General features: G+C 35.3%; 1 protein-coding gene across 3 annotated transcripts; it reads right to left on the reverse strand.

Annotated features, from left to right (window-relative positions):
• Positions 1–303: 303 nt before the first annotated feature.
• Positions 304–24,543, reverse strand: ArfGAP1 (ADP-ribosylation factor GTPase-activating protein 1). Of its 3 annotated transcripts, XM_089250510.1 has the most exons (12): positions 24,411–24,543; positions 20,879–20,944; positions 19,569–19,678; positions 18,729–18,900; positions 17,457–17,650; positions 12,262–12,339; positions 9,817–9,931; positions 9,571–9,627; positions 7,672–7,737; positions 6,723–6,782; positions 4,939–5,066; positions 304–3,798 (listed from the first exon to the last, which is right to left on the reverse strand). In XM_089250510.1, exons 2-12 carry the CDS (start codon positions 20,936–20,938, stop codon positions 3,453–3,455), a joined length of 1,386 nt encoding a protein of 461 aa, XP_089106636.1. In that variant the 5' UTR covers positions 20,939–20,944; positions 24,411–24,543; the 3' UTR covers positions 304–3,452. The 3 variants fall into 3 exon arrangements, with proteins under 3 accessions (XP_089106636.1, XP_089106638.1, XP_089106637.1); XM_089250512.1 differs by lacking the exon at positions 7,672–7,737 and having other exon boundaries at positions 24,411–24,540; XM_089250511.1 differs by lacking the exon at positions 6,723–6,782 and having other exon boundaries at positions 24,411–24,538.
• Between the last annotated feature and the right edge of the window lie 2,488 nt (positions 24,544–27,031).

Genomic DNA, 27,031 nt, shown 5'->3' on the forward strand with positions numbered 1-27,031 from the left:
GGCGCCGAAAAATATTTTACCTGAAAAAAGTACAAAATAATATTTTTTTTACTTTTTCAGGCAGATATGCTGCTGCTATACAATCCAAACATTTTGTGCTGCTCTCAGCATGTAATTTAATAATTACAAAATTTTAGGCACCAATACCAATTTTTTAGTCGTTATGGTGACCTGTGCTTGTCCAGCCCTGATGTAGAGGTTTCACACATTGCTGACAATATTATTTTACATATATATAAAAACCTTGTTCTTGTTTTAAAAAAAGCATGACTAAGTTGAACGTAAATAAAAAACAAAACTGTATGAAAATTGTGCCATAAATTTTAGTTCAGCAACTTAAAATAAGTACAAAATCATACCAGAAATAATGAGTTGTTATAGAATACAAAATTCTGACTCTTGGCGAGTTACAATAAGTAAATGAATCAATCACCTTGTAAATCGATAGATTTATTGTAAATAATTTCATGTTGAGATGATTCATGTATCTTCATATTTTAATTCATACCATAATCTTTTTTTTGTTATATATTCATATTGCATTACTATCAACAGAAATTTCGAACATCTTTTTCAGACAGCCAATACCACAAATTAAAAAAAAAATCAAATTGTATAGATTGGAAATAATCTTTCATTACAAGTTAAAATTGCAAAACCCTGAGCTGTATATCGACACTCTATAAGAAAATATGAATTTTGTATAAGCTGCTGCGTAATGACAGATTGTAGTGACACTTCCGTTCAGATTTTAGCTGAATTTCATGGCTGCGGTGAGGTTTTCAGTTGAGAGTCTTTCCCATCTCTCCTATTTTATAATCTTACTTAGGGAAGTAATTTATGTTCAACAACCAACAGGGCTTATGGTAGCAAAACAAGTCACTTCCTAGCTGGAATATATTGCTGACATAAATCTTGATGAATAAATAGAAGATATTCTAGCTTCTCCTTTGTAGGTTATCATGGGAAGAGAGGCATGGTTCAGGCCAAAAACTAGAGTGACTAAAAGTTGACATGAAATAAAGAATAGGTAGTCTGTTACGGAAGAACAATCAACACATTATAGGCACTGGATAAATTCAGGCAGACTCATCATCCACCATTAATGCGCAGAGTGATATCAGTATTATTGGTACACAGCCAAATGGCTTTTTTTTTTCAATTAGACATCACATTGAACAAAAAGTGATTTTTCTACTCTAGGTGAGCCTGCTAGAGATTTTTCATGGTGTATTAATCAACATTACACATCCTTTTTCATAGTTATAAATGAATTCAAAGATTTAGGGATATTCTCTATGCATTTCCAAAATTTGGAGCCACTAATCCACCAGGAAAAGCAGTTTATAAATACATATTGATGCTAAACATTGCCAAAATCAAATTTAACCCTCATTCCAATTACAGAACCCACATGATGTACACAGGTGCCACTAAATTTAAGATTTTGCCACTGTTTCATATATGTGAGGCAAATTAATATGTGATAATAAATTAGCCGCCATTATATAACAAGTATTCCAACAAGCAATTTAAAAAAAAAAAATTCAACGTAAGATATGTAACTTGTACATTTTCAAAGGCAAGCTTGCTGGAATTGAGTAGCTCCCATCATTCAATAAAGTCAAATGTGTAATATGAACTCTGCCCATAAATACAGCGCAAGAACACTTCATGCCATCACACAACTGCTACTATGTTACATGATTATGGTTATATTTTTGTATGAATTGAGATAGCCTCAATTTAGAAAAAACCGGGGTAGTTTCAAAAGATTACAGATAGAAAGGTCCCAAATTTAAAACACCATGAATTAACATCAACCTGTTGATGGCAAATCTTCCTTGCATGAATATATATATTTACACAAAATAATAACCACCATTTGAATAATATATCAATAACTATAAATACACAAAATATAGAGCAGAGATCTTCATCCTTTAAGTCGCAACCATTGTCTTTGGAAAAAAGTACTCATATTGCCAGAGCTTGAAAAAAATAAATTAGGCACCAATATGAGGAAAGCTGTCTGAAATAATGTTTTTTTTTTTTACAACTTCTCTGGAGCTTAGTGATAGCCTTTCTACGTTTTTAGGTGGCCAGGCTGATATAATTTCCAAAAACTTTGTGCTTTCCTCTGCTTCTAATTTAGTCAGTCAACACACAAAACTGTAGGCATCCTAGGATTTGTCTAACCCTGGCCTATACTCAAATCAATATAATGTCAATTCTAGAATCAACATTTCGTGAGTATCACAATCGGACATGCACACTGAACACACTCCTGGGTGTTTCAGTGAGCGCACCACAGTGTTTGCGACCAACAGGCTGAAGATATCCAATATAAAGAAAAGAATTTAATGTGAAATTAGATATGGTTTCCCTTATCAAGATATACATTAACAAATCAAAAATAAAACTGATAGAAACATTAAATGAATATTAAATATTCCAATGCTCAGTGGTATCATATATATATATATATGACAGCAAAGATGGATGAAATAACGTAAATTACAAAATTTTTGTGACATTGGCTACTACACCATAACATTTTTCGACATTTCGTCTAAAGATTTTAGTGCAAGTTGCAAAAGAAACGAGCACATTAAAATAAAAACTTAAAAATTGTTATAAAACACATGCAAAATGTAAAGGGGACAAAAATTGATTATACGTATGCTGGATATGTCGCTGCCAGCAAAAACCACGAGAGGCACTGCAAAGTTTTAAACTCGCTTTCCGATCATATACACAAGAAAAAACCTGCACAGCAGTATGTAAATTCAACATTATCCACAACACTTTATACTTCACCAAATATATATCAATTTCAAACAAGCAATTTGCGGAGATAAACCGTAGCAATAGGAACAACAAGCATGAAATATAATAACCAATTGCAAAATCTGTAGTTTTAAACACCATATGTAAAATTTTAAATCAATATAACGTGGCAGAAGGAATAAATTAAGGGAATTTCAGCAATCAAATGTAGAATAAGAAAATTAGGCTGTCGATTTTTCCTTCAGTTCATCATTATCAAAAAAAGACAATTTCCAATCCTAGAAGCACATATATAAACATTTATATACATACTATGTATAGCTCTGTAACAACTGCATAGTTTTTGAAGCTCAGGCATAACGGAAGAGATATGTTAAGATACATGCAATGATTCCATTTTTTGTTAAACAGGTAAATAAAACAAATGCAACAATAGGGCGCAACACCAAAGAAGATACATGTAGCTGAATGAATAAATAAAAAACTATGGTGAAATAAATATATTTTTTAGTTGTACCCACAGCCATCACAAATCGGTAATAACTATTAAAAAAATTGTTACATTCAATAATACCTTAAATGTTTTTTAAATATCCATTATTCATCTGCAGTCAACTGGCGTTTTGTTCCATCATCATTTTCATTAAAAAGAATTTTTCTCTCTAGTCATTTTTAGAGCCTATCCTCTGATAACCTTTGCTTGACGTTTTCCCTTCTAATTCCTCCCACGACTCGTCTTCCCATCCACCATCCCAATCAGACTTACCATGGTTACCGGCTTTAGATTCATCAAAATCAATGAGAAGATTAGCATTTTCACTGCTGCTCTTGGCCACAGATGATGATGATGAACCAGAATTTCCTGTTTTTGATTTGCCTTGAAGTTTATGCGATGCTTCAGTCTTCAGTTTGGGGCTCTTTTTAGAAAATTCCAAGGAAGGAGATTTCTTGGCACATTCCCAATCACTGTTTCCCCAGTCATCGTTTTTTGTGGATTGAGCAGGTGAACTATGCAGAAGGAAAAGGTTCTTAATGGTTACATCCATCGGGCATAAAAAAAAAAACTACAGAAGTTTTATATCAACAGAACAACATCATATATGTCAAATTATTGAATAGTTATTAGAATAGTTTTTACAACAGTATGTATATAGAGATATAGATTGCTTTTTTCTCAGCCAGAGATATCAAGGAAACAGTTATTTTCCGGATATTATGCTGAGGTGACCTCGGAAAGAAAAGTCATCACGTCTCCGCCGGGACTCGAACCCAGGCCCTCTTGCATACAGCTTGCCCCAGCATGCTTGCCCGGTATGCAAGAGGGCCTGGGTTCGAGTTTCAGCGGAGACGTGATGACTTTTCTTTCCGAGTTCACCTCAGCATAATATCCGGAAAATAACTGTTTCCAGTATGTATATAGTTGTGATGTATTTTAGCCCGATGAACAACTGCAACTACAGAAGATATGAGGACTGCTCAATAAAGAATGAGACCGAGTTTAAAATCAAATTGTGGAGGGATTAGAATTATCTTGTAACTATTTGAACAGGAATTTTAACTACCTAATTTTCTACACCTATCTTCAGTATTTGCATATAAAAAATGGAAGCATAAAGGTCAATTTACAAACAACAGTCATGGTCCATTTCCATTCTAAGAGATCTGTCTCAAAGCTTTGAAATATATTAGGATCAGATTCGAACTGTGCTTGACGAGTGTTAATGAATAGACGAGAAAAGAATTATTTTTTTAAGAAGGTGAATACTTTTAAAAATATAATTGTGTGAAGAAATTTAAAACAGGGATATACAACCTTTTTAGCCCGTAGGCAGGATACTGGAGATAGCTACCACTTGCGGGCCAGAAACTAGTGCACTTAACATGTTGTGTATTGATACTTCAGAGCCCTTTTGGCAGTCTTTGTCCCATGGGCCAGAGGTTATAGCTTGTCGCAGATTCGACTAATACACATTTGACATTACACACATCAGTTTGTGTGTGTGTGGCAGCTATCTTAAAAGATAGTTGCCAGAAACTGATGTGTGTAATGATACTTTTAAGAACACCCTTTGTGAGCCAGAGGATGTGGACTTTCTATATTCCTACATTAGTCACCAAATTTTTACTAGTGAATTTCTTGCTACTTACTTGAAATCCTTTGGACTGGATAACAGAGAAGACTTTTCAGTTGGAGCTCCTTCAGCTTGCTCTAGCGTAACTTTCTGAGTGAAAGCTGTAGAAAAGTCCTGCCAACCTTTTTTACTAACATCTGCCACCTTCACAATAAAAATGGTTTTAATCAATCATGAATCCATTCCAGAATAATTTTCATTTAAAAATCAAGTAGTTAAACTGACAAATTTTTGGTTGCAGTTTATCCTACCAGAAAAATAAAATATTAATTTTTGTATTTAAATACAACGCTTCAATATATACGCTCCGAGGAAGAAATATTCTGTCTTTGCAGCTTAGTTGGTAGAGCACTCATCCGGCATATGAGGGATTAGAGTCCTGGTAGAGGAAGAGATGTGTGAATTTTTCTCCAAAAAAATCAGCATCTCTACATAACATCCTGTTTTCTGTAATCTTGCATATAAATACAAATGATCTTATCAATTAATGTAAGTGTGAATAAAGTTTGTTGAAACCTAATAAATATTCTTATTTACGCAGATATGTACCCCTTTCTCTCCCAACTCTTTCAGCAGAAGATTAGAGTTATTGGGTATAAATTTAATAAAGTACTGGTAAGACAAAAAACACCTCATCAGTTCAGCTGCCGGGACTCTAACCTTGGGTGCTCTGCTATCTATTTTATAATTTATTAGTCTGCATTGTAAATCAACAAAATAGAAACACTCATGGGCAGCTAAGTGACCCAACATGAAATGCCTGCTCCAGAATATGGAAGCCATATGGAAAATTTCTTCCAAACCTGTTTCCGAGTTAAAGTTACAAAGGACGAGTAAAAATAAGAGCATTTAAAAACAAAATGTTTTACACTTATATTGCTCACAGAGCATGATAAAACACACTAATTGAGAATTTTACCATCTTATCACTACGTTCAATATAATCTGACCCTAGAAATGTCTCACAGTATTCTGGAGTTCCAAGACACATCCTTCAGGAATCACTGATTTGAATGAAATGAAGCATTTTGCCATAATTACCTTAAAAATATATTTCTGATGTGGATTTAATAATGTTCATAATTTTTTTCTTTTCTCTTGACACATAATAGTAAAGCCTGAATGCTAGGAAGGAGGGTTGAATTGTTGGTGGGGGTGATAATGAAGTGAAGATGCATTGGCAATGTAATTCACTCTTTGTGCATTATAAATCTGACAGTGAAATTGAAATGTTATCTTACATAAATTCTATGAAGTTTTATATTTACCAAAATGTTACGATGAAGCAAACAAATATAAACAATTTTTTTGGAAATCATCAATAGAGATGAGTGACTTAAGGTGCCTACAGACTACGTGGGACTATGTTGTAATAACGTGTAACGTCAGCACAGTGTGAACACACCTACAGAAGGTTCATACAGAGCCACAACTAGAGACTGTCAGCCAGGGCAAATATGCATTTTGGCACCCTCACGCAGAATGTAGAAGAAGCAGTTAAATGGTAAATTTGGAGCTGCCCCCTATTTCAGTGCCCGGGGCACCAGACCCACCTGCCTCCCCAATTGCGGCCCTTCACTCTTAAGTGAAATTCCATATCATACACACTACCACATCATAATCATAGTAGTCTGTAAGCCCCTCAACTCGTTTTTTCGTTTCTCTCATTTACAAACTTTTGATTTTATTATTTATCATCTGTATTAGTTCGTAAAAACGAGAGGACTGTACTTTCATAAATACACAGAATAATATTATGGAATTCAGAAACAACTGTTTGTCACAGTGACTATCCATTACCTTTGTGCTTATAGTTGTAACCTGACTTTGTAAATCTTCAAGCAGATTACCATCTTTAACCTATGGGAGCCATGCAAAATGATGAAGAAAGAAGTAAAGAAATTTGAAACAAAAATGGGGGAAGGGGGAAACTGTAAAAAATTATTTCAGAACAAACTAAAAGCAATCCATGCTTAAAGAAAAATTAAATCAAGTAAATTATAAACTAAGCTTAAAACATACAGGAAATAAAAACATGCACAAAATATCCATTGCAAGTCATCAAAATAAAATGAAAAACCAATGTGAACTTAATGTAAACAAAAAAATTACACATAGTTAGCTAGCTTTCTTTCACATATGACCCTTGTTTTGTTTTTTTCAACAACCACATTTGGAAATGAAAAAAAAAACATAACAAATAGCAGCCAGGGCCATAACTAGGATGAGACAACCGAGGCACTGCCCCTGTTAGCCCCAAGCTGAATGGGGGCCCACAAAAGTTCGCATTTGTTTTGCATAGTAATAACCATTTCAAGAGGGCCCCCCCGCCCCCAAGGAAAAGTCTGCCCTAAGAAGGCACACTACAGCCCTGATAGGGGCATTTCAAAACGCAAATTACCACACTAAACCAACTATCTGTATAATGAGACATTGAGCTCCGTTTCCTCTTTTTATTGGTGGTAGAGAAAACTAGAAATGTTCCCAAAAAAATTTATTATTTTATTAACACGTGTTAGTTTAAAATGTTTATTGGTACACCCAGCTTTAAAATGGATAAGACGAATTAAACAGATGCACGCACCAGAAAAAAAAAAAAAATTTCCAAGTCTCTACACAATGAGATCACTTCACTCCATCAAATAATTTGTTATAGAAAATTTATTTTTGATATTTGCAGTAAAAATTTTGCTATAACCAGAGACTACTGTACATGTATATTCTACTTTAATAAGAAAGATGTTCTCACTTTTTCATTAACAGTTTCTGAGATCTCAACCACTTTTTGCGATGCAATAGTTCCTAATTTCACAGCCTTGAAATTGAGAAAAAGGAAGTCTCAATGATAAAAATCTTAATTACTCTAACGAAAATTTTCAAAAACAAGTTTATTCATTCAAGTTCAAGTAAGACCATTCATTTCAAATACTGTTTTTGTTCAATGTTTTTTTTTTTTTCCCCGTTTCCTTCATTTCATTAGAATCCATATCATTTCATAATGAAGAAACGCTGTGATATCGGAAACTCAAAAACTTTATCAACGTACTACAGTCAATTCGCGATATATCAAACTCTGATAACTCAAATATCTGTTTTAGTTAAAGCTTTACTCAGAATTTTTTTGTATTTTATAGTGTTGCCTTTTTCTCTTAACTTGTTTTCTTCCTTTAAGTTTCTCCCAGCAAGAAACCACAGGTGTGGCATTCATACTGCAAACAATTATCAATTGTTTTAAGTGTGTGGATTCCTTGGTGACTAAAAATGTACCAAGTATGGATTATTTGTGGAGATTGCGCAAGAATATACTATTATACAAAAGAAAATTCCACCATGGATGAATAGAATAGGCTCAATACAGAAGCAAATGTAGATATGTTCCTCAACATTGATGATGTGATACTGATTTGCAATAACAGGTCAGATGTAAGCATTGTTAATCTGCTGCATGAGAAAGATGGAGAGGGGGGGACAAAAATTATTTTTTTTCTCCTACTTTGAGAAAAGAAACAACTTTGGCCACCAGTACAGTGCAATGTTTCATAGTGAGCATGTTGTTTTTGTGAGATTCAATGTTGGTATGGAATTATTTGTCTGCTTGCAGAAAGTGAATGACTTTCTCACAAAAAGACAATGAAAAGAAAGAGGCAGTCAAAAAGCACTGCATTTTTTGACAAAAAATAGTCTTGTTTACACTTTATTATAACTTGTTTCATTTATATGAGTATAATGTATGCATTCTTTTCTATAATACAGTATGTACATCTAGTTTATTTCTAAATATTCCCATCCAATAATCCGATGTGTGATTGCAATTAAAATAATTTATCTTTGCAAATTCCATCTCCGGAGCTTTTATTGCCCTCCTGGGGGTGATATTGCCTACTTTGGGAAACACTGATTTAGATCAATACAAGAAAATATGGGACATCAATGAAATAATTATCATTTAATCCTAAAGCCTGCTAACTGTCATAAAAGAATTATGAATTAGTGAAAAATAAAAAAAATGAATTCTATTTAACTTAAAACCTACAACAAAATCAAGAAATGAAATTAGAACATTTTTCATTAAAAAAAAATAAAATATTTATATTCACAGCAATAAAGTGTTGCATAAATTATCCTCCTCGGTTTCGAAAGAAACTTACATTTTACATTTACTTTTAACTGTGGAACTGCCTAAAATTAGTTTCTGTTGACAGATGAGTATCAATAATTTACTAACAAATATTTACAACGTATAGAACTAATTTTGATGTCCCAGTGAGCATTTCAAACAGCTTAGTGCTACCTAGTATTGCCTACAGGTGACGACAGGCCAGAGAAAGATAAATACATCCACAATTTCAATGATACAGAATTTAAGTGAGCTTTGTTTTAAAAAAATGGAACTTCTATATAAGCCATGCCATCCGAAAAAAATGTAGAAAGGGAATGGTAGCTATTATGTTGAACAGGTGCCTTGTCGCCATCACTCTTCCAGAAGTGGAAGTAGTACCTCTGTGCCAGAAAAGATATGAAATTTAGCTCATGAAATCTCAGAAAATCTTTTTTTTATAATAGAGAAATGTCTTATAAGCCCAGAAGATTGTAAAAAAAAAAATATGTTATATAAAGCAGTTTTTGAAAATAGAGGCACATAACTTACCCCTTCTGATGCTTTGTAAGCAAATTTTGATGCTCCTGAAGCAAATGCAGACCATCCCTAATTAAAACAGAAAAGTAAAGACAAACTTTATGACCTTGTCAGATTTTGGATAAACTTTCAAAAATAATAAAACTTTCTTCGAAAAGAAATGGGTGAAAACTTTGGTCACCCGTGCAATCCAGTTTAAACGCAGCAGAGGAAAAATAAAATATGTACTTCCAGATATTAGTTAAGAATCACACTTACTGATGACAGGGAAGACCATGCCCCATCCATGATTTCTTGGGAATGGCTTCGTGGAGGAGGTGCCATCGTGTAGCCAAAACCAGTATATTTGCCTCCTTGGTTCGGAGGTACATTACTGGAGTCAAAAAAAGAGAAAAATTGGAGCAGTCAATAGCACTCTAGACAAAATTGATCAAAAAAAATATATATATATACAGTATAACCTCGATAAGTCGTCACCTCAAGATATCGAAAAATTATGACGGCTTAAGCGGAGTGCTGTCAGTTTCAATGTGCAATGTTGTGAAAATCGTATAAAAATTTGAAGTAATATGAAATTTTTAAAGTATCAATCAAAATAACAATATTAATAAAATTTATAGATTGCGAAAGAATAAATAGCAATTTTTTACCTTTTTTACCTGTTATTACTTAAATTATTGTGGTAAAATGTACTGTGCACTTTGATTTATATTAGTAATTTTTAATTTAAACTAACAGAGCAACTGTTAGTCTAAAGCTATAAGTAGCTTTTCTTTATAATAGAACTCTCTATTGCACATTAATTTTACATATACATCAAATTTAAAATTTTAGTATTTTAATTCTTTGCAGTGGTTCATCATACAACTACAAAGTAATCTCGAACACTTTTGACTTGGTGGAGGGGCCCTAAGCAGGAAAAAGTAAACAGAAGACCTTAACTTGGGAAAGAATGTCAAATTTTTTTCAACAAAGATATTTTGTTTAAATTTCAAGCCCTAAATTAGTAGAGCCCATGCTTTCTAGGATTATTTATTATGTGCCCGTTGCACTTTGAGTTGATTAATTTGATTCTTTGATTTACATAATTTTTGATTTCCTTGCACTATGTGTAATCTTTGACGTATCAATAAATTTTGGTTTTGCTGGAGATGCCCTGGGGGAGGGGGGGGCGAAGTGTTTACGTTACTTCTTGCGACAGAGCCTGGGTGTCTCGTGGTTTCCCCAGTAGAGTCCATGCAAAAATGAGATGTAGCTTGAACAGTCCCCAATGCTCCTAAAACCTTAGTCAGCAAATGAACTTCCCCAGCGTAACTTTCGTTACTTAAACTGTTCTGTTTGGATATATAGGATTTTACGGTGATTTTTAAGCATATGACAATGCTGTTAACAAGCTCTTTTTTTAATGGGAGCCATAAAAATAGTCTGTTCCACTTTCTCAAATTTTTTCATAGTGACGAGTTAACCGAAATTAGCAACGAGTAAACAAGGGTTTAATAACATTGTTGTTTATGAGTGGTGGAAGGGCCTGAAGAAAAATGACGACTTAACCGGAGTGGCGACTTAATGAGGTTTTACTGTATATACAGTAAAACCTGTCTAAGAAGGACACTGTATGAGACGGAAACCCTTGTCTTAAACAAAATCAAAATATAGTCTGTTCAATGATTAGTGCTTTTATTTGTACCTTTATAAAACGGAAATCTGTCTAAAACGGAATATTATCTCAGTCTGTTGACGTTCTGTTTCGTACAGGTTTCACTGTTTTTTTTTTTTTTATTGGACATTGAAAGTGAAAATTTTCTGCTGTTGTCATTCACTTTGTTTATTGCATATGCTATTATAAATCTAAGTTATTGAAGAGCACTTGAAGGCTTATTTTTTTTTTATTCCCATTAGCAAGGCCATCTTAACAGCATCATGGCCCCATCCAGAACAAAGCATTGGAACTCTTTAGAAGTATGAGGTAATTGATGTTATTTGATATACAGTAGAAACTGCTTATTGGAATCATGGATAATGATATCATTCGGGTATTGTTATCACTTTCGGTAAGTACTGAACAGACCTATATCATAACATGGGAAAAATTTTGTTCATAGTTATCAGAATCCCTGTTATCAATTTTTTTTCTTGCACATTTTGAAGCTGAAGCTGTACCAGACTTTCTTTCCCTCTTTTTATTATCATTATCAGACTACATAATGCTGGAGGTGACCCCTCTCCCCCTTATTGACTAACATTTCCGTACTCCATTCACACATTCCTCAGAGTCATAGTAGCTACTGTGATCCATGTACGTGTAGCATGGCATATGCAAGAGATTTTTTATAGTGGAGGCAAGTGAAATGCAAAAATAAGGGTGCTTCGGCTCTTAGTCAATTTCTTTCTGTTAACCATAGAGTTTCGCAGTTTCTCGGCATAAAGAAATATCTAAGAAAACTTAGATCCCAAAGCAATCACATTAAGCGGCTTATACTGCATGAAGTCTCATCACAGTCACAGTCTTTTTATACACCAATAGACAATGCCTGGGTGAGCCAATGCATATAGGCAACTTTGCTAGTAGCACTGACTGAAATAAATGAGGTTCATGATTTAAAAGATTTAAATTTAGTCATTTGATTGATTGGCTGGCTCATTTTGTGAACATATAACAAACACTGATTTTTTTCAAACATATAACTTTCATTTTGCACTTACTCTGGTCTAAGCTCATTTTCATTGATTTTCTTTTCAAAGAATTGATCTCTCTGATAGGAGACATATTCATCAGGTAAACTGAAACATATAAAGTACCAACATTTAAACATTTAATTTAAAATCCCCATAAGAAACGGTCTCAAACAGTAATTGGAACAATAATTTGGTAATACTCGCTGTTAAGGTATTTTCAAATAATCGAGCATCAACACTTATATAAATATTAAAAAAGGTGTAATATTAGGACCAGTCAAAAGTTTCATAACACTTTGATCATTTATAGTTGTTTTTTTTTAACATCAACCCCACTGGACTGAGAGATGCTGAGCTTGATTGATCTCAGACTGATGATCATTGGATTCACCTCTGTGGCCAAACTCAAGGGCTCAGAATCCAGTTTTGGTCTAACAGTCCTGGGCTGATCATCGGAATTCTTGCAACCTGAACAAAAATTCTCAAAACAATCTCGTTGGATGTTATCTGCATTTTCCTCCTTTTCTAAAACCAATATTTTGAGTTGCTTTTGGTACATTATGCAACAATTAAAAGTCTCTAAGGCAGGGGTGCATGACATTCCAGTCTGCAAGCCAAGTACAAGAGATAGCTATAGCTCGTGAGTCACAAACTGGTGTAGATCTACTGATCAAGTTCTGTGGATTGATAATTTTTTAAAACAAAATCTTTCGTAGGCTAAAGATAATGCGCCCTCTGTTCTAAACAAGCACAATGAATGCTCGATTTGATGGACTAATAGGGGGCAAGGGATATTTAAATTTAAAAATATTTTTAATGCACATACCCAGAACAATACAATCCAAATTCATTAATATTAACCCTTTGATGGACACAATAGAAATCGCTAAACCCCCTTTAAATTGCACAATATATTTTTTAATGAAGTAAGCTTTTCTCCAATTTTCAGCAGGTGCTAAGTAGAGGGGATGAGAAAATGTGCTTCATTGAGAAATCAGATTTACAAGATGTCTCAGCTTGTCAATGATAAAATAAAGTTTTTTCTCAGTCAAATATATACGACCTTGCTTGTCAAAGGGTTAAAGAGATTTTATGTTATACTTAAATTCATATTGTAATAAAGAAGTGAAATGTTTATACTGTTTTCAATAGTACAGGTAAATCCTTAATATACAGTAAAACCTGTCTATAACGATATTGTAGGGATGTAGAAAGCATTGTTGTAGACAGGTTATGATTGCAGATAGTTTTTTGTTTTACATTTGCGCTTTCTATTAAATAGGAATTCTGTTGGGAATGAAGAAAATATTGTTATAAGCAGGTTTATCATTAAAGAGAGTATCCTTATGCACAGGTTTCACTGTAGTTGGTTTTGTGCTTGTGATGAAGTCTACTAATTCATAACTGATATGGTTATCCTGTTAATATTAAATGAAACTGCCTGAAACATTTATAACATGCTAGTGATTCCAGGTATAAAGAGGTTCTTGTAGATGCAGGGCTCCCACTCAAAAAAATCAGAAAAATAGGAAAAAGCAGAAATAGAAAGTAGGACGGGGGAGGTAACCCCCTCAGACAACATAATCATAGCATAATAAAAAAAAATCATAAAATTTTTCCTTTAATTTTTTTTCTCTGCAAAATGACAGAAATGACTTGAATGGAAATGGTTACAAAAACAATTTTTGGCCAAAACAGTATACTAGCAACCACAGATAATTCTTTTCTCTCTTCAAAATACAAATTACATTCTTTTTTGGAGTCTTCCACAATCTAGTCTGCCAACTCTCTCCGACAAAGCACAGCAAATTGTGATGACATGTACATTTTGTTACAATGATGCTCCTTCTAGGCGACTTTGAAAAGCACAGTATGCAAAATGTGTAAATTACAAGATCTGATGTAAATAAGCCAAGGTGAACTGGATGGTTTTACTGCACTGTCCATCCTTCAAGGCATAAACAATATTTGCAATGCTCAGCAAAGAGCTAGAAATGAGTGTGCTTAATTTGTCAAAAATAATTGTTGGGCATTGAACAGTGTAATGTAAACAAATCCCTTTAAATAAAAATACAAAAGGCAATTGAATGCTATTGGACAGCATCAGAATCACCAAACCTAGTATAAGCCCATATATCCTACTGCTTTGTAATGCACTGTTGTTTCACCCATACACCAAATGTGGACTATAATTTTGAATGATGAATGCTAGTTATGTCCAAGACCATGAAGTAGTAAACACAAAATTATTTTTTCTATCCAGACAGAAGTTTTTAATGACTGCTCTACTTGTTGAACTCTAAAATAAAAAAATTAATTAATAAACCAAATGGTCCACATAGACACTCCAAATAACCTTGAAAACGATACAATTTCTGCTTTGACAGAATCATTAATTGCATTCTACTACATTTGTAATATTTGGCAATATATCGATGATTCCCTGCTCAATTGAAACCAATTACACGAATTTTGTTGATAGGATTTGGTAGGAAAAGTAGAACAAAAACTAGAAAGTAGGACATTTTACCAAACAGTAGGAAAAGTAGGACGAGTGGGAGCCCTGTAGATGGCAACCTGTATAGAATTTCTCCCTAGCAAAGAACAAGACGATGCAGATTCTTTCCAGGACATTAAAATCTTCTTGACACAAAACTTTTTATCATCTCTTTCGGCAGAAAATATAATGAATAATCACCATCATCACTGTTCAATAAATCTTGAATGCCACATTATCCAACATTATTCTGTGCACTCTTTTTTGTTGATGGCATAGAAATTGAATGTTTCAAAATCTTTGAATTATTTTCCTGTATATAATAATGATTTTATCCACTCAATGCTATATTTATCGAAACTCCATAGCCACCTCATGTGGCTTCTGAAACATTTCTATTTTTTACAAATATAATCTGGAATTTTTCAAAGATTACACCTTTGACTCGTTGAATTACTATTCAGGTGTAAGCTATGACATGACCAAAATATCCATTTAGGATTTTATTTTGAGCAGAAAAAAAAAATGTCATGAGATGAAGTGTGCTGGTTGAATAATAGTATCGTGCTCTGTGGCGAGACTTTTTAACGGGGAGATTGGCCCACATTTACACCTCGAAGTTGTTGCTGTATGATTATACTAATAGCACAGAATGTGTTAATGATGCAAGAAAACACCTGTTTACTCAGAAAGGTAGCACAATTGACAATCTGCTTTCTTCACAAGATGCTCTCATTCAGCATACAAAGAGAGGTGTCTACCAGGCTGGTTACTGCTGGGCCTGAATGGTGGTTGCAACCGCAGTGCTCCCACCACCAGGTGATTGGGATTGGTGGAAAGTGAATAGAAAATATCTTGGACAACAATACCAGAGACTGCGCAGACATGCAGGGAACTCATATGATGTGGCTGCAGAAAAGGCAGCCACAACAGTTTTTAAAAAAAGTTCATTTCATTTAAATCAATATTGTATTTATGTATATATCTTCTTATTTATATATTTATCTATCAGTAGTCTATTTAGTATGGACAATGCAGTATTAGTAATTTCATTAAATAACCCATCAACATTTATTATAAATCTATACACATAAAATAACATGTCCTGACTGACATTTATTGATGCATTCATCATCGCTGAGCCGAAACTGCTGAAGCTATAAATATGAAATTCAGTCTGTAGTTTTATTTCATGATGTTAAAACTCACCAAGAAAGGTTTTTTTTTAATTCAACAGCTAAGGGGAAGTCATAAAGGGGCCTCAAAGGTTATATATGGAGTAATTATAGCTCAGCCGAAACCACTGAAGCCATAAATATGAAATTTGGTCAGTATTATATTTTATAACGTAGATACCCACTAAGATGGGCTTTCTGAAAACCCAACCCCCATGTAGATCATGAGGTGTTCAAATATTATATGGGAGAATCATCGCAAAGCAATTTTCAGATTATCAAATCCATGTGAGCTAAGCCGCGGGTAACATCTAGTAGAATATAAATAAATATATTGTAAATAAAATGTGGTATATATTGTTAAAAATAGCAAAATACATGCACAAAACAACAATTACTAACCATTACTTTAATAGCTGTCATTTAACATCATCAAATGACATTTAAAAGGAGCATATAAAAAATGTTCAGAAGCTGCCATTTTGAATGTCCGCCATTACTGCAATAGGCGAAATCTGAGATGACCTCATACTAAAATTAAATCTTTGTATATGTAATATACATGCCCCACAAAAGGTGGGACTAACTGGGCTCCAGCCTTGGGGCCCTAGACAATTGCAATCATTTTGTCCCCCCCCCCCCCATGCTATAAATTCACTATAGAAGGGCTTTTGGAAAGTCTGGCTTGGGGTGGGGGACCGCAAATTCTAACTTAGAGGCCCTACTAAAGGACGTGGGGGGGGGGGGGACACCATGCAAGAATGTACAAAAGAGTGACTTAGAGATACAGGCACAGTAACAAGGGTGGGGTCAAGCAGGTTTTTGCACATGGAGGCAAATTCAAGGAATGAGTGGGTCAAGAAAATCAGACTGTAGTGAGAGAGGGGGGACAGCAAAATTTGTGTAGCCCACAGGTGAAAAAAACACACATGTGCCTCTGTAAGTAGACTGTGAAGCATTTTTGTATCATAATCATGCATGTAAGATTGGAAAATTAAAGAATTGGATTGCAAAATATTATTTAATTCAAAGCAACCTCATACTTATATTTCTTCAATTTCCGAACATGCTGAAAAAACATGCAAAATACAGTTTTATGTATTTTGCATGTTATATTTTTATTTTTATGTTATCTGTATTTCATATTAGATTGGTGTTAATTAAATTAGAGCAATAATCAAATGGCATTAATTAAATTAGAGCAAATACTTCTAAATGCTCAATTTTTATTATCATTATCAGATTGCTGTGTAAAACATTAGCTTCAATAAAAACTTTTCTTTTATTTGTATTTGCTTATCTACTCAGTTCTTAATATGAGTTATCAGTCTATTTGAATGAATTCGGTGAGCCCTATTAAACCTTGCTTTTCCCAGCATGTCGGGAATTGACCAGACACAAACATTTAAAAAGCTGGTAGGCTACGATTTTCACAGCATGTCAGATAATGCAGGGGGAATACTGTAATTCTCTGAAGAGTCATATGAATGTATTGTCCCATTTGAGAAGCATATAATAAATAGAGACAAAGTAACTTGGGAGACTGTTACCTTTGATAAGCTGATCCTGAATTACTCCAAGCATCATTTTGATAGGAAGAACCGCCGAATGATTTCAAACTGCTAGATGATCCTGAAGTTCGTAGATTACTATTAGATGAGCTCTTCTGTATTGATGAAGAGGAATAATTTCTAGCTTCGGAAGTCTCTATAGACCAAGACTTTCCTTGAGATTCTGTAGTTATCTGAAAAATTTACAGTGAATCATGAAGTAAATAATTAATGAGAAACACAACTGATTTTACATGCACAGCATGATTAAAAGCCAAACTATAAGGTGAAAATATAAGAAACATTTTGAAAGAAGGGGGCCGTTTGATAATTTTAAAAAAAATGAAAATTCAATTGGTTTCGTTAGCATGCAAATGTAATATTCTCACCAGTAGACCATGGTTTATTTCTAGAAAAGGTGTACGCAGGGAAGGGGCTCCAAAGGTCAATCCTGAGTATGCCCCTGCATCATTTTATAAGAAGAAAAACGCCACTAATAGTTCAAGGTAAAAGAACACAATTTAAGCAAACCAACCAAAGCTATAAATAATAAACAACAATCACCATTTTGCAGATTATTCCAATTGTGAATGGGTTCAACTCCCCCCCCCCCTTTAAGACTAAAAGGCCAAACTTCTTACAATAATACACAAATGCAAGGCCACAACAGGCAAATGCTCAATTAGATGGCTGAAAAAAAGATGCCCATAACAAATATGGATGTCATATATTTCTAAAATACAGCAACCCAATTAAAAAAATGTAACTATAAAACTATATATACATGGTAAAATATCAAATTTACTACGCATGGAGGGGGGGGGGGTGCTAAGCTATTCCATTTATTAACAACCCTACTAGAGAAAACTTCCCTGTGACACCACAACCTAGAATTGTCCCTTACCAATCCATACTGATGTCTCCTTGTCAAAGAGGTCGATTGATGGTGTATTAATAATAATTCAACATGCTAGAACCTTGTTTAAGAAATGGATTCGGATCAATACATTTATTCATTAAATTGAGGAAATTGTTTAATTGTAGTTCAATTGTTCTTATGAAAGTTTTCCTCTTCTTGCAAAAGTGACAACTTCCAGCCCATGAAAGGTGTTTATAAGAGAAGTATCAATCCACAGAACTCAATAAATATAGACCTACCAGTTTGCAGCCTGCAAGATAATGATCTCACATATCTAGCCAGCAGACTAAAATGGTAGTGCACCCTGTTCTATAGAAAGCTGAAAGGAGGCGAGGAAAAACTAAAACAATCACCTTATCCTTATACAATGCAGCAGCTCTAGTGTTGTATCTTTCTGTTATAGGAGCTTTTTGATTCCAATCCTGTTGCGTTGTAAGAAACTGCTTTGCCTTTCTGTTACCACCAACTTTCATCTTCTCCAGTTCAGAATCCTTCCATTTATCCATCGAAACTGAACGCACAAAGCTTTGCAAAAGAATTGATAACCCAAATTAAATTTTTTTCAAACTGAATTAATACATCTAAATGACATAAAATTTTGAATAAATTTTTTAAAATTTATAGAAAATCAGGAAGAATATAATATTTTCCTGGAAGCCCTTGCACAGCCATAAGTAAAGTTTAAGGTTGTGTGAAATCTTTAAGATGTCTCTAATGGTCTTTTTAATATTTAAAGGATTAAATTGAAATTAATGAATGCATGTCTTTTAGACTGTCTATTTGTGTTATTGTTGAGAAATTCCTCTATATGGAATTGTAACATTCACATGAACATTTTAGGGCAGTATTACTTGGAGCAACAAATATAAGTGACTGAACATCAATATAACAATGAACCTTAGTTCATTATTTTATTGTCTTTGTGTCTGACAGACACTGCATGAGCAATCCATGGTTGAGCTCCCGCGAAAATTTTTTGTATGTATCTCAAGTGTAAAAGATGGTGTGTTTAAAACAATTCATGATATTCAGGAAAATTTTTGAATAGTGGATACAATAGAATTTTAAAATGTCTATAGTCAAAGCAGTATCAATATTATGACCAAACACGATTTGACAAAGTTACTGAAGCTTCCATTAAAAATTAAAACAAAAAAATTACATTTAAAGTTGACATAGCTTGATCAACTTACCTGAGATGGACACCAAGTCCTCTATGCTTTCCAGAACATTCCAAACATATCCATATGCCGTAAGTAACACTCACCCATTGAGGGTTGTGGGCTCCGCATTCAAAGCAGTTCTAGAAATTAAAAAAAAAATTAAATGCATTACACACAGCTTCTGGATTTTCATAAATTTGGTACTTTGCTAGAGACATCCTATCTTGTTTTCGTAGAAGGGGGTGGGGAAGCAAACTCCATGATAATGAATGTCACGTTCATGTCATGCCATGATAATGAATCTCACATTTTCTTGGCAAGTACTACGTTTATAAAAGTACTAGATTTATAAGAGCCCTACTACTAAAAACCCTACATACACCTAGTGCAAGCAAGTCAGAGCAATATGTCCCCTCCACCCTAAGACAATAAAAAAATTATACATATTTCTTAATATTTTTGTTAAAGAAATTTAATATCAAATAAAACACTTTTATATGTTATCCAAATCCATTTTTGTCAATTTAAAACACTTTTCAAAGGTTAATAACTCAAAATTTTTCTGGAAGAGATTTCTTGTGCTGCTACAAACTTTGTATGCCCTTCCCTCCAAAGGTCAATCCTGTGTATCAATCCTGGTCAGGGGCATTACCTACACGTGCACTCGTACTCTGTCTTATGAGTGAAGGTAGCACCCTCTGCGTCAAGAATGATTAGGGCAAGAACTGAGACTAAGACTACTAAGTAATCTCCTCTAAAATTTTTCTGCAGTCGGGTGGTAGGTAAGTGGTACTGGCATTGGTAAATTGGTTTTCCGTATCTTTTGCATTAACAGTGGAGAGTGGCGTCTTTCTACATATAAGTGGCACATGTTTAGAGGTGCATGTACGGTTAGATAGTAGTTGGCAGTGCCGTCTTAATGCATGGGCCCACCCAAGTGCGGCCCAGAGGCCTCATAAAAATGAGAACCGGTTGAAATTTTCAACAATTGGCCAGGTGGGCCTCAGAAAAATTACTTGGCCCGGGGGACCTACGATGCTCTAAAGATGACCCTGCCAGTAGTTGGATGGTAGGAAGAGACATCAGGATGGAAGCCTAGGCTACGTGTGCAGAGCATGGTAGGCCTATTAATTATAAATACTTCAGGTAGCCAGGAATTTGAAAATTCTTATGGTAAACAAGGGTCAGGCACATTCAGATTAGTGACGAAGATGGTAAGGAAAATCTATTCCAGAGAAATTTTAAATAATCATCTTTCAAAAGGTAATACTTTAAATGAAATTCAACTTCAACTGATAATGTTTAATTTCATAGTGTTATGATGCACAGGTCAAACTTACATTATTATCTTCCTTAGGTCTAAGATCCTGGAGAACTCTTTTTGTTCTTGGACTTGCCATTTTTCTCTTAAAAAATAAGAAAATGCTTATTAGGGGCCAACAAATATGAGATAACTTGATAAAAAAAACAACAAAATTCATTTAAAAAATGAGACCAATAATTTAACATGAACTAAATTCTAACAAAATCGCACCATTGAGAATTTGATTTTTTCCTTCTTTTTTTGCAAGTTTTTCAAAAGAATTCTCAACATATATGCCTACAGTGAAATCTCTATAGGTCAATCAACAATTTTCAAATACCTGTGCATGCATATTATCACAATAACTGTCACACTTTGTGCATTTACTACTTTATCCCAGGCACGGGATGAAGTGGTAGAAACAAAGGCAGCAAGAGGCTGCCTGAGTGAGCCCATACGTGTAGTCAGCCTTACAAGGTGTTCTTAATTAAAGCACCAATCCACATAACACAATAATTACACTAGTTTGTGGTCGGAAAGCAATAGCCTCATTGCTTTCCGACTAGCCAGCAGACTGAAAAGGTTGTGTAATCCCCATCTTCTTGACCTACAAAAGTGGTGGTTATTGATTTGCAAGACATTCATTATTGCTTTCTCACAAAGTTCCTGTCACAAAAAAAGAGGAAAGATTTTAAAGATTTTGATTACTTTTTACTGTGATTTTATGCAATTTTTAGAGGGATTAGCTAATTTGAATTTTTTGCCGTTTTCAGGGTCATCGGCTCAAAACACTAATATATATGTTAAGGTAAATATGATAAATTAGTTTATATGCATACTTAACAATCATCTTGGTAAGTTTGATAAATATATCACTGTTACCAGCAAATATGCATAAAGCCTGAGGGTCGTTCAAAAATTTAAAACTGAAAAAAATTATCACTTTTACCAGAGATTATGCATAATAACCAAGTGTCATTGGTAAATTTGATAAAATTTACCAATGACACTTGTGACACTAGATCAGTTTCCCAATCTTTTTTTTTTGTTCCATTTGCCCCCCTTCTTTACAATTTTTTTTCTCCCAACGCAATCTAACCCATAGAATGTTATGTTACACCCGTAGCTTCTACCGCCCCCCCCCCCGCAACATTCCATCACCCCCCAGGGGCGGTAACACCATCATTGGGAATCACTGCATTAGATACTTGAAATTTATTGCCTTTATCTGTGGTAATGCGTAATACCATATTGCATTGGTGAATTTGATAAATATTAAAAAAAATTCCAAATGAGTCTAGTATGTAATGATCAGACACTTGGGTGTTATGCATAATCACCATTAAAAGTGATAATTTTTTTTATTACTTATTAAATTTACCAATGGTATTTGGGTACTATGCATAATCTCTGGAAAAAGTGATAAATTTTAGGGAATTTATTAAAAAACCCCTCTTAACGGACTCAGCTTTATAGGGGCCTATCACTGTTAGACTGGCAGGGTCTTTTGTAAGCCTAGTAGGTTTCAGAATTTTATGTGGCTTTTTTGAAATACCATATACAGTAAAAACCTCTCTTTCTCTCTTTTGCAGACACCGGTGTGGCAAAAAAAAAAAAAAAAAAAATTCCGTCTGTAAGAGAGGAGTGACCGTTGAACAGGGGTTTGAAATGCATACTTTATTATACGCAGAGAAATTATTTTTTCTGTGAAAGAGAAATAGCCGCATCTGAGGGGATGGTGGTCAGCTGTAGTTGGGTTTTCTACAGTTTTCCAACTTCAAGACATGAATACGAGCTCTGGTCTCCCATTTCAAAAAGTGTTTCCATAGAGAGCAGGCAGACCTTCAACACGATATATACATAATATGAAAACTCAAGCATTTTCCATCTTTACTTCAATATATAGAACACAGGGTTCCATCATCAGGGCTTGAACCCAGAGGCAATTTGAGCTCACCTGCCGCCCCTAAATAGAACCCTGTTGGGAGGCTAAAAAGGCTCTAGACTAGGGTACTCTTGGATAAAGCATATTTTTTTTTATCTATCTTAAGCTGCGAACTAATCTTTATCCAAAGAAATTCCCTTTACCATATGTCCCACTTTTAAAGAAATTCCCAGGGTAAGTCCAGGATCATTTCATAGTTTAATTATTTCGGATAACTTTCCCCCACATTGCAGTTCTTATTGATGAGCTGTCATATTTTTCTTTCTTTTATATATAGGGTTGAATTTTTTAAATCACCCCACAGGTCCCATATAAGTGAGAATTGAAATTATTTCATGGCCGTTATTTGACCGCTCCTGAGAAATTACTGAGTGTGGGACACTAAAATGCACACTGGCCCTGTGTGATAAAATCCTTGTTTCTGGTGTTACAGCCTTAGGCTAATATCTCCTACATAGCTTATACATGATATCTCAGAGATATTGCCCAGGTCTTCGGTTTTCTCGACATTTTCGTTGTCAAGGTATAGCTCAAAAACAAGTGACAGGGAGTGGTATTTCGTGAATTTTTATTATAACAAAATTTTAAAAACTTGTGTCTAAACAAAAGTATAGGCTGCCTTGCCTGGGTGCTCCACACCCCTTGCTTAAGCCATCCCTGCTTGAACCTAGATCCTCACGATGAATCAAATCACTACCACTAAAAAATGCCTAATTTCTAGCACCGAACTTCCAGCCACCAGAATGACATATGCCCAAAGGTGTTGACACAAAGAAAGCATTGGGGGAAGGGGCCCTGAAAGTGACTGGTCGTCCTATATAAAAGGGACTTGAGCACTTACATAAGAATGCGAGTGTGCATATATCATTGTTTTCCAGAAATTATTTTGAGGGTTCGGCACCCCCTTACAAAATTTATTGGGGAGGGGAAGCTCAAATGGCATCAGCCCCTAGGTTCCGGCACAAATTAATTAGGGAACAGATTTATAACAATCCAAACCTTTGATCTAAGGATCTCGTAGCCAGGGCCGTCTTAAGAGCATCTTGGGGCCCCCGGGCCAAATGATTTTTCTGAGGCTTTACCAGGCAAATTTTCGAAAATCTCAACCAGATCCCATTATTGTGAGGGGCCCCTTTTTTTCTTGAGGTGCCCGGGTGGGCCCATGCCTTAAGACGGCACTGCTCATAGCTAGGGGCGTTTTAAGAGCATTGTGGGGGGGCCCAGGGCCCATTGGTTTTTCTGAAGCCCTACCTGGAAAATCTCAATTAGTTCTAATTTTTGTGAGGGCCCCTTTTCTCTTAAGGCCCCTCGGGCCGTGCCCATGCGTTAAGGCACTGCTCCTAGCAATGATCATGTTGACAATATGGCATTTGAAATACCTATTCAACAGCGGACAAAAACTCGGTAATTTCAACATGCAGCACGTTTCATGTAAAAGATGGAATTTTAGAGAATCATTTTAGCTTAATCACTTCATGTTTGTTTACAAATCGAAGTCGAGTTGGACATTGCGATAGCCGGATAATCAAGATCAAAACTTAAAAAAAATATATATATATAGTTTAAATAGCCATGGATACAAAAGCCAGTGACATCTATCGTGATGATTTCAATGTTAACGTACCAGTAAGTTACGAGGCTTCCGAGGAGATCACATCCAATGGAAAACTTTATCCGCCGATAAATATGTTTGCTTATTTGGTCCAGACGATGATGACCTGTCACGCCATTAGTTAAAAGGGGGAAAAGGAGTCCGCGTGGGTGTGACTTTTATTTAAACAACTTCTTTTTCCCCGAGAAAAACCTAAATTAATAAAAAAAAACAATTATAAAATAAAAATTCGCTATTTATTCGAAAGAAAACTTTTGAAATCATTTTTTTTAATTTTTTGTGTTTTCACTTCTCAGTTAATCTTTTTTTATGAAATGGGATTCACCAGACCATTTTGGATTGAGAACAGAACTTATCATTGTACAACTAGTGACCATATGAGCTGTAATTTCCCGTAAACATGACACTTCTGTTAGATTCAATCGCGAGAATCGTGCTGCCATCTATTAGCAATATTGTGAAGTTCACGCATTAAAAACTATATATTTTTTGCTATAGTTGTGTATTTAGTTATTAGTGATGACAGAAATCAAAACGCGCTAATGTGGAGCGCAAGCCCCTGCTGCACACCGTTTGTTGAGGAACTCGATACAGGACACATATTCTAGAAATCTTGGCAGGACCCCCTTCAGGAATATTGGGAGCACAGGTGCACGCAGGTAGGGGGTATGTAGTGTAGGTGTGGATCGCCCTCCCCCCCCCCCCCCCCCCGCAATGCCGACCAAAAATTAAAAACAAAAATATCTCAATTATCGTAAATAAACTAAAATGTCTACAATGTGCCATTTTAATGAATTTCAGTTTATTTGAATGGTTTTTTTTAGGGTAAACAGCCTATACCTGCATAGGCGAGGAACCTAGGGGCTGAGGCCATTTGAGTCCCCTCCCCAATAAATTATGTAAGGGGCTGAGCCCTCCTCCCAATAATATCTGAAAAAAACGATGCAATGCACTTTCCTCCTCCTGTGTACGTGCTTAAGGTCCCGTATGTACGGGATGACCAGCAACTTCCAGCCCGTCCTATCCCAGCTTTTTATTATATATATGTTTATATATAACAAAAAGCTGAGAGTGATAAAAAAAACATTTGTTATCATATAAAAAAAATCTTAAAGCCCTCTAGTAATAAATTTAAGAACTTTTCTAAATTTATATTCTAAAGCTAAACAATTGTGTACAAGGTAAATTCCAATAAAAGCATATACATCCTCAACCCATGGCCCACTGGTCAAATGTGACCCTCAGTGTCATCTGATGGGGACCGTTACTTCAAACGCAATTTTGTAAAAATAAACTAAGCGACACGTTTCTAGATCGCTCAAGCGACCCGTGTTGCAGTTATAGATCGCTCAAGCGACCCGTGTTGCAGTTATAGATCACTTAAATGACCCGCAACATATTTACAGATTACGCGTTACAGTTCCAGATCACTTAATTAACCTTCCCGCGACACGTTTTCAAATCAGTGATGCGGTCCGCACTCTTGTAAAGGTTGAACACCCTTGAGTTACAGTAATATATAGATAGGGATACTACAACGGAACTTCCCATAACGGGTACTCCCCGTTAGCGGTCACCTCGCTAAATGGACACTTTTTTTGGGTTACGTCAACGGACCTCACTATGTATTTCACTGCCAAAAAACGGACACTCCCCTCCTTAGCGGATAAAATATTCGGTCCCAAGGGTGTTTGCTATCGAGAGGTTCTACTGTAATGCAAAACTATGTTGATGTTTCTTCGAAATGTTCAAAGACTTTCTGAAAACACTTGTGGTAATAATATAGTTGGAAGGCCACCAATGGGGCTCTACAGAAAGGTGGTACTTTAACGGAGGGAAATTGGGAAAAAAGTCATGTTTAAACTTATAAAGCATCATTATTAAGCATTACGATAAATAACCAGTGAAACGTTTCTCAACGTAAAATGATCAAGATCCATGGTCCAGTGGCGTCGGAGCCGAGGATGCAGTGGGGTGCTCGAGCACCCGAAGTATTCCGAACCCACCAAGCGTGGTTCCAGATGGGAGCGATCGTCCTTCCCAAGAGCCGAATAATATGGGGGGTTGGATCCCCCCCCCATGTTTCCCCCCGCGTACGTCTATGATCTCAATATGCGTTAGAAGGGGGAGGGAGAGCTGACGGAATTTTGTCGACAAGGGGGAAGGGGGTCAGAGTTTTGTTAACTTTTGCTGACGAGGGAGTAGAGGTGGTCAAAATGGTGCTGACGTAATATTTCAACGGCCCCTAACATAAAAATTCAATCATTTACTATCTTCACTTCAAAATATGTGAGACAGATGGCGGCGCGAGCAAGAACACGGAACAAGCGCAACTCTCGCAACATAAATACGTTGGGGGGGGGGGGGGCAACATACACTCAGGACACACATTCCGGCATGTAGCGGCTGGTTAGAATGTGTAGAAGGTGCATTTACGATCAAGTAAGTAATAGTATAGATACTTTTGTTCCACTGTGAAGATTGCTGTTAGAGTCCGGAGGGAGTACATAGACAAGTTCTTTACCTTCTGAGCCTGAGGCGATCACCGATAGATGGCGTCTTTATTTCCCATAAATTTCTGTATGGCGATAGAGCCGGGTAGGTCGTTCATACGGCACCGGAAATTGCTACGT

Source organism: Pholcus phalangioides, unplaced genomic scaffold (assembly GCF_987345545.1).
Source record: "Pholcus phalangioides strain wild (caught in Gottingen) unplaced genomic scaffold, Ppha-v1.0 ptg000024l_1, whole genome shotgun sequence".
Lineage (NCBI taxonomy): Eukaryota > Metazoa > Arthropoda > Arachnida > Araneae > Pholcidae > Pholcus > Pholcus phalangioides.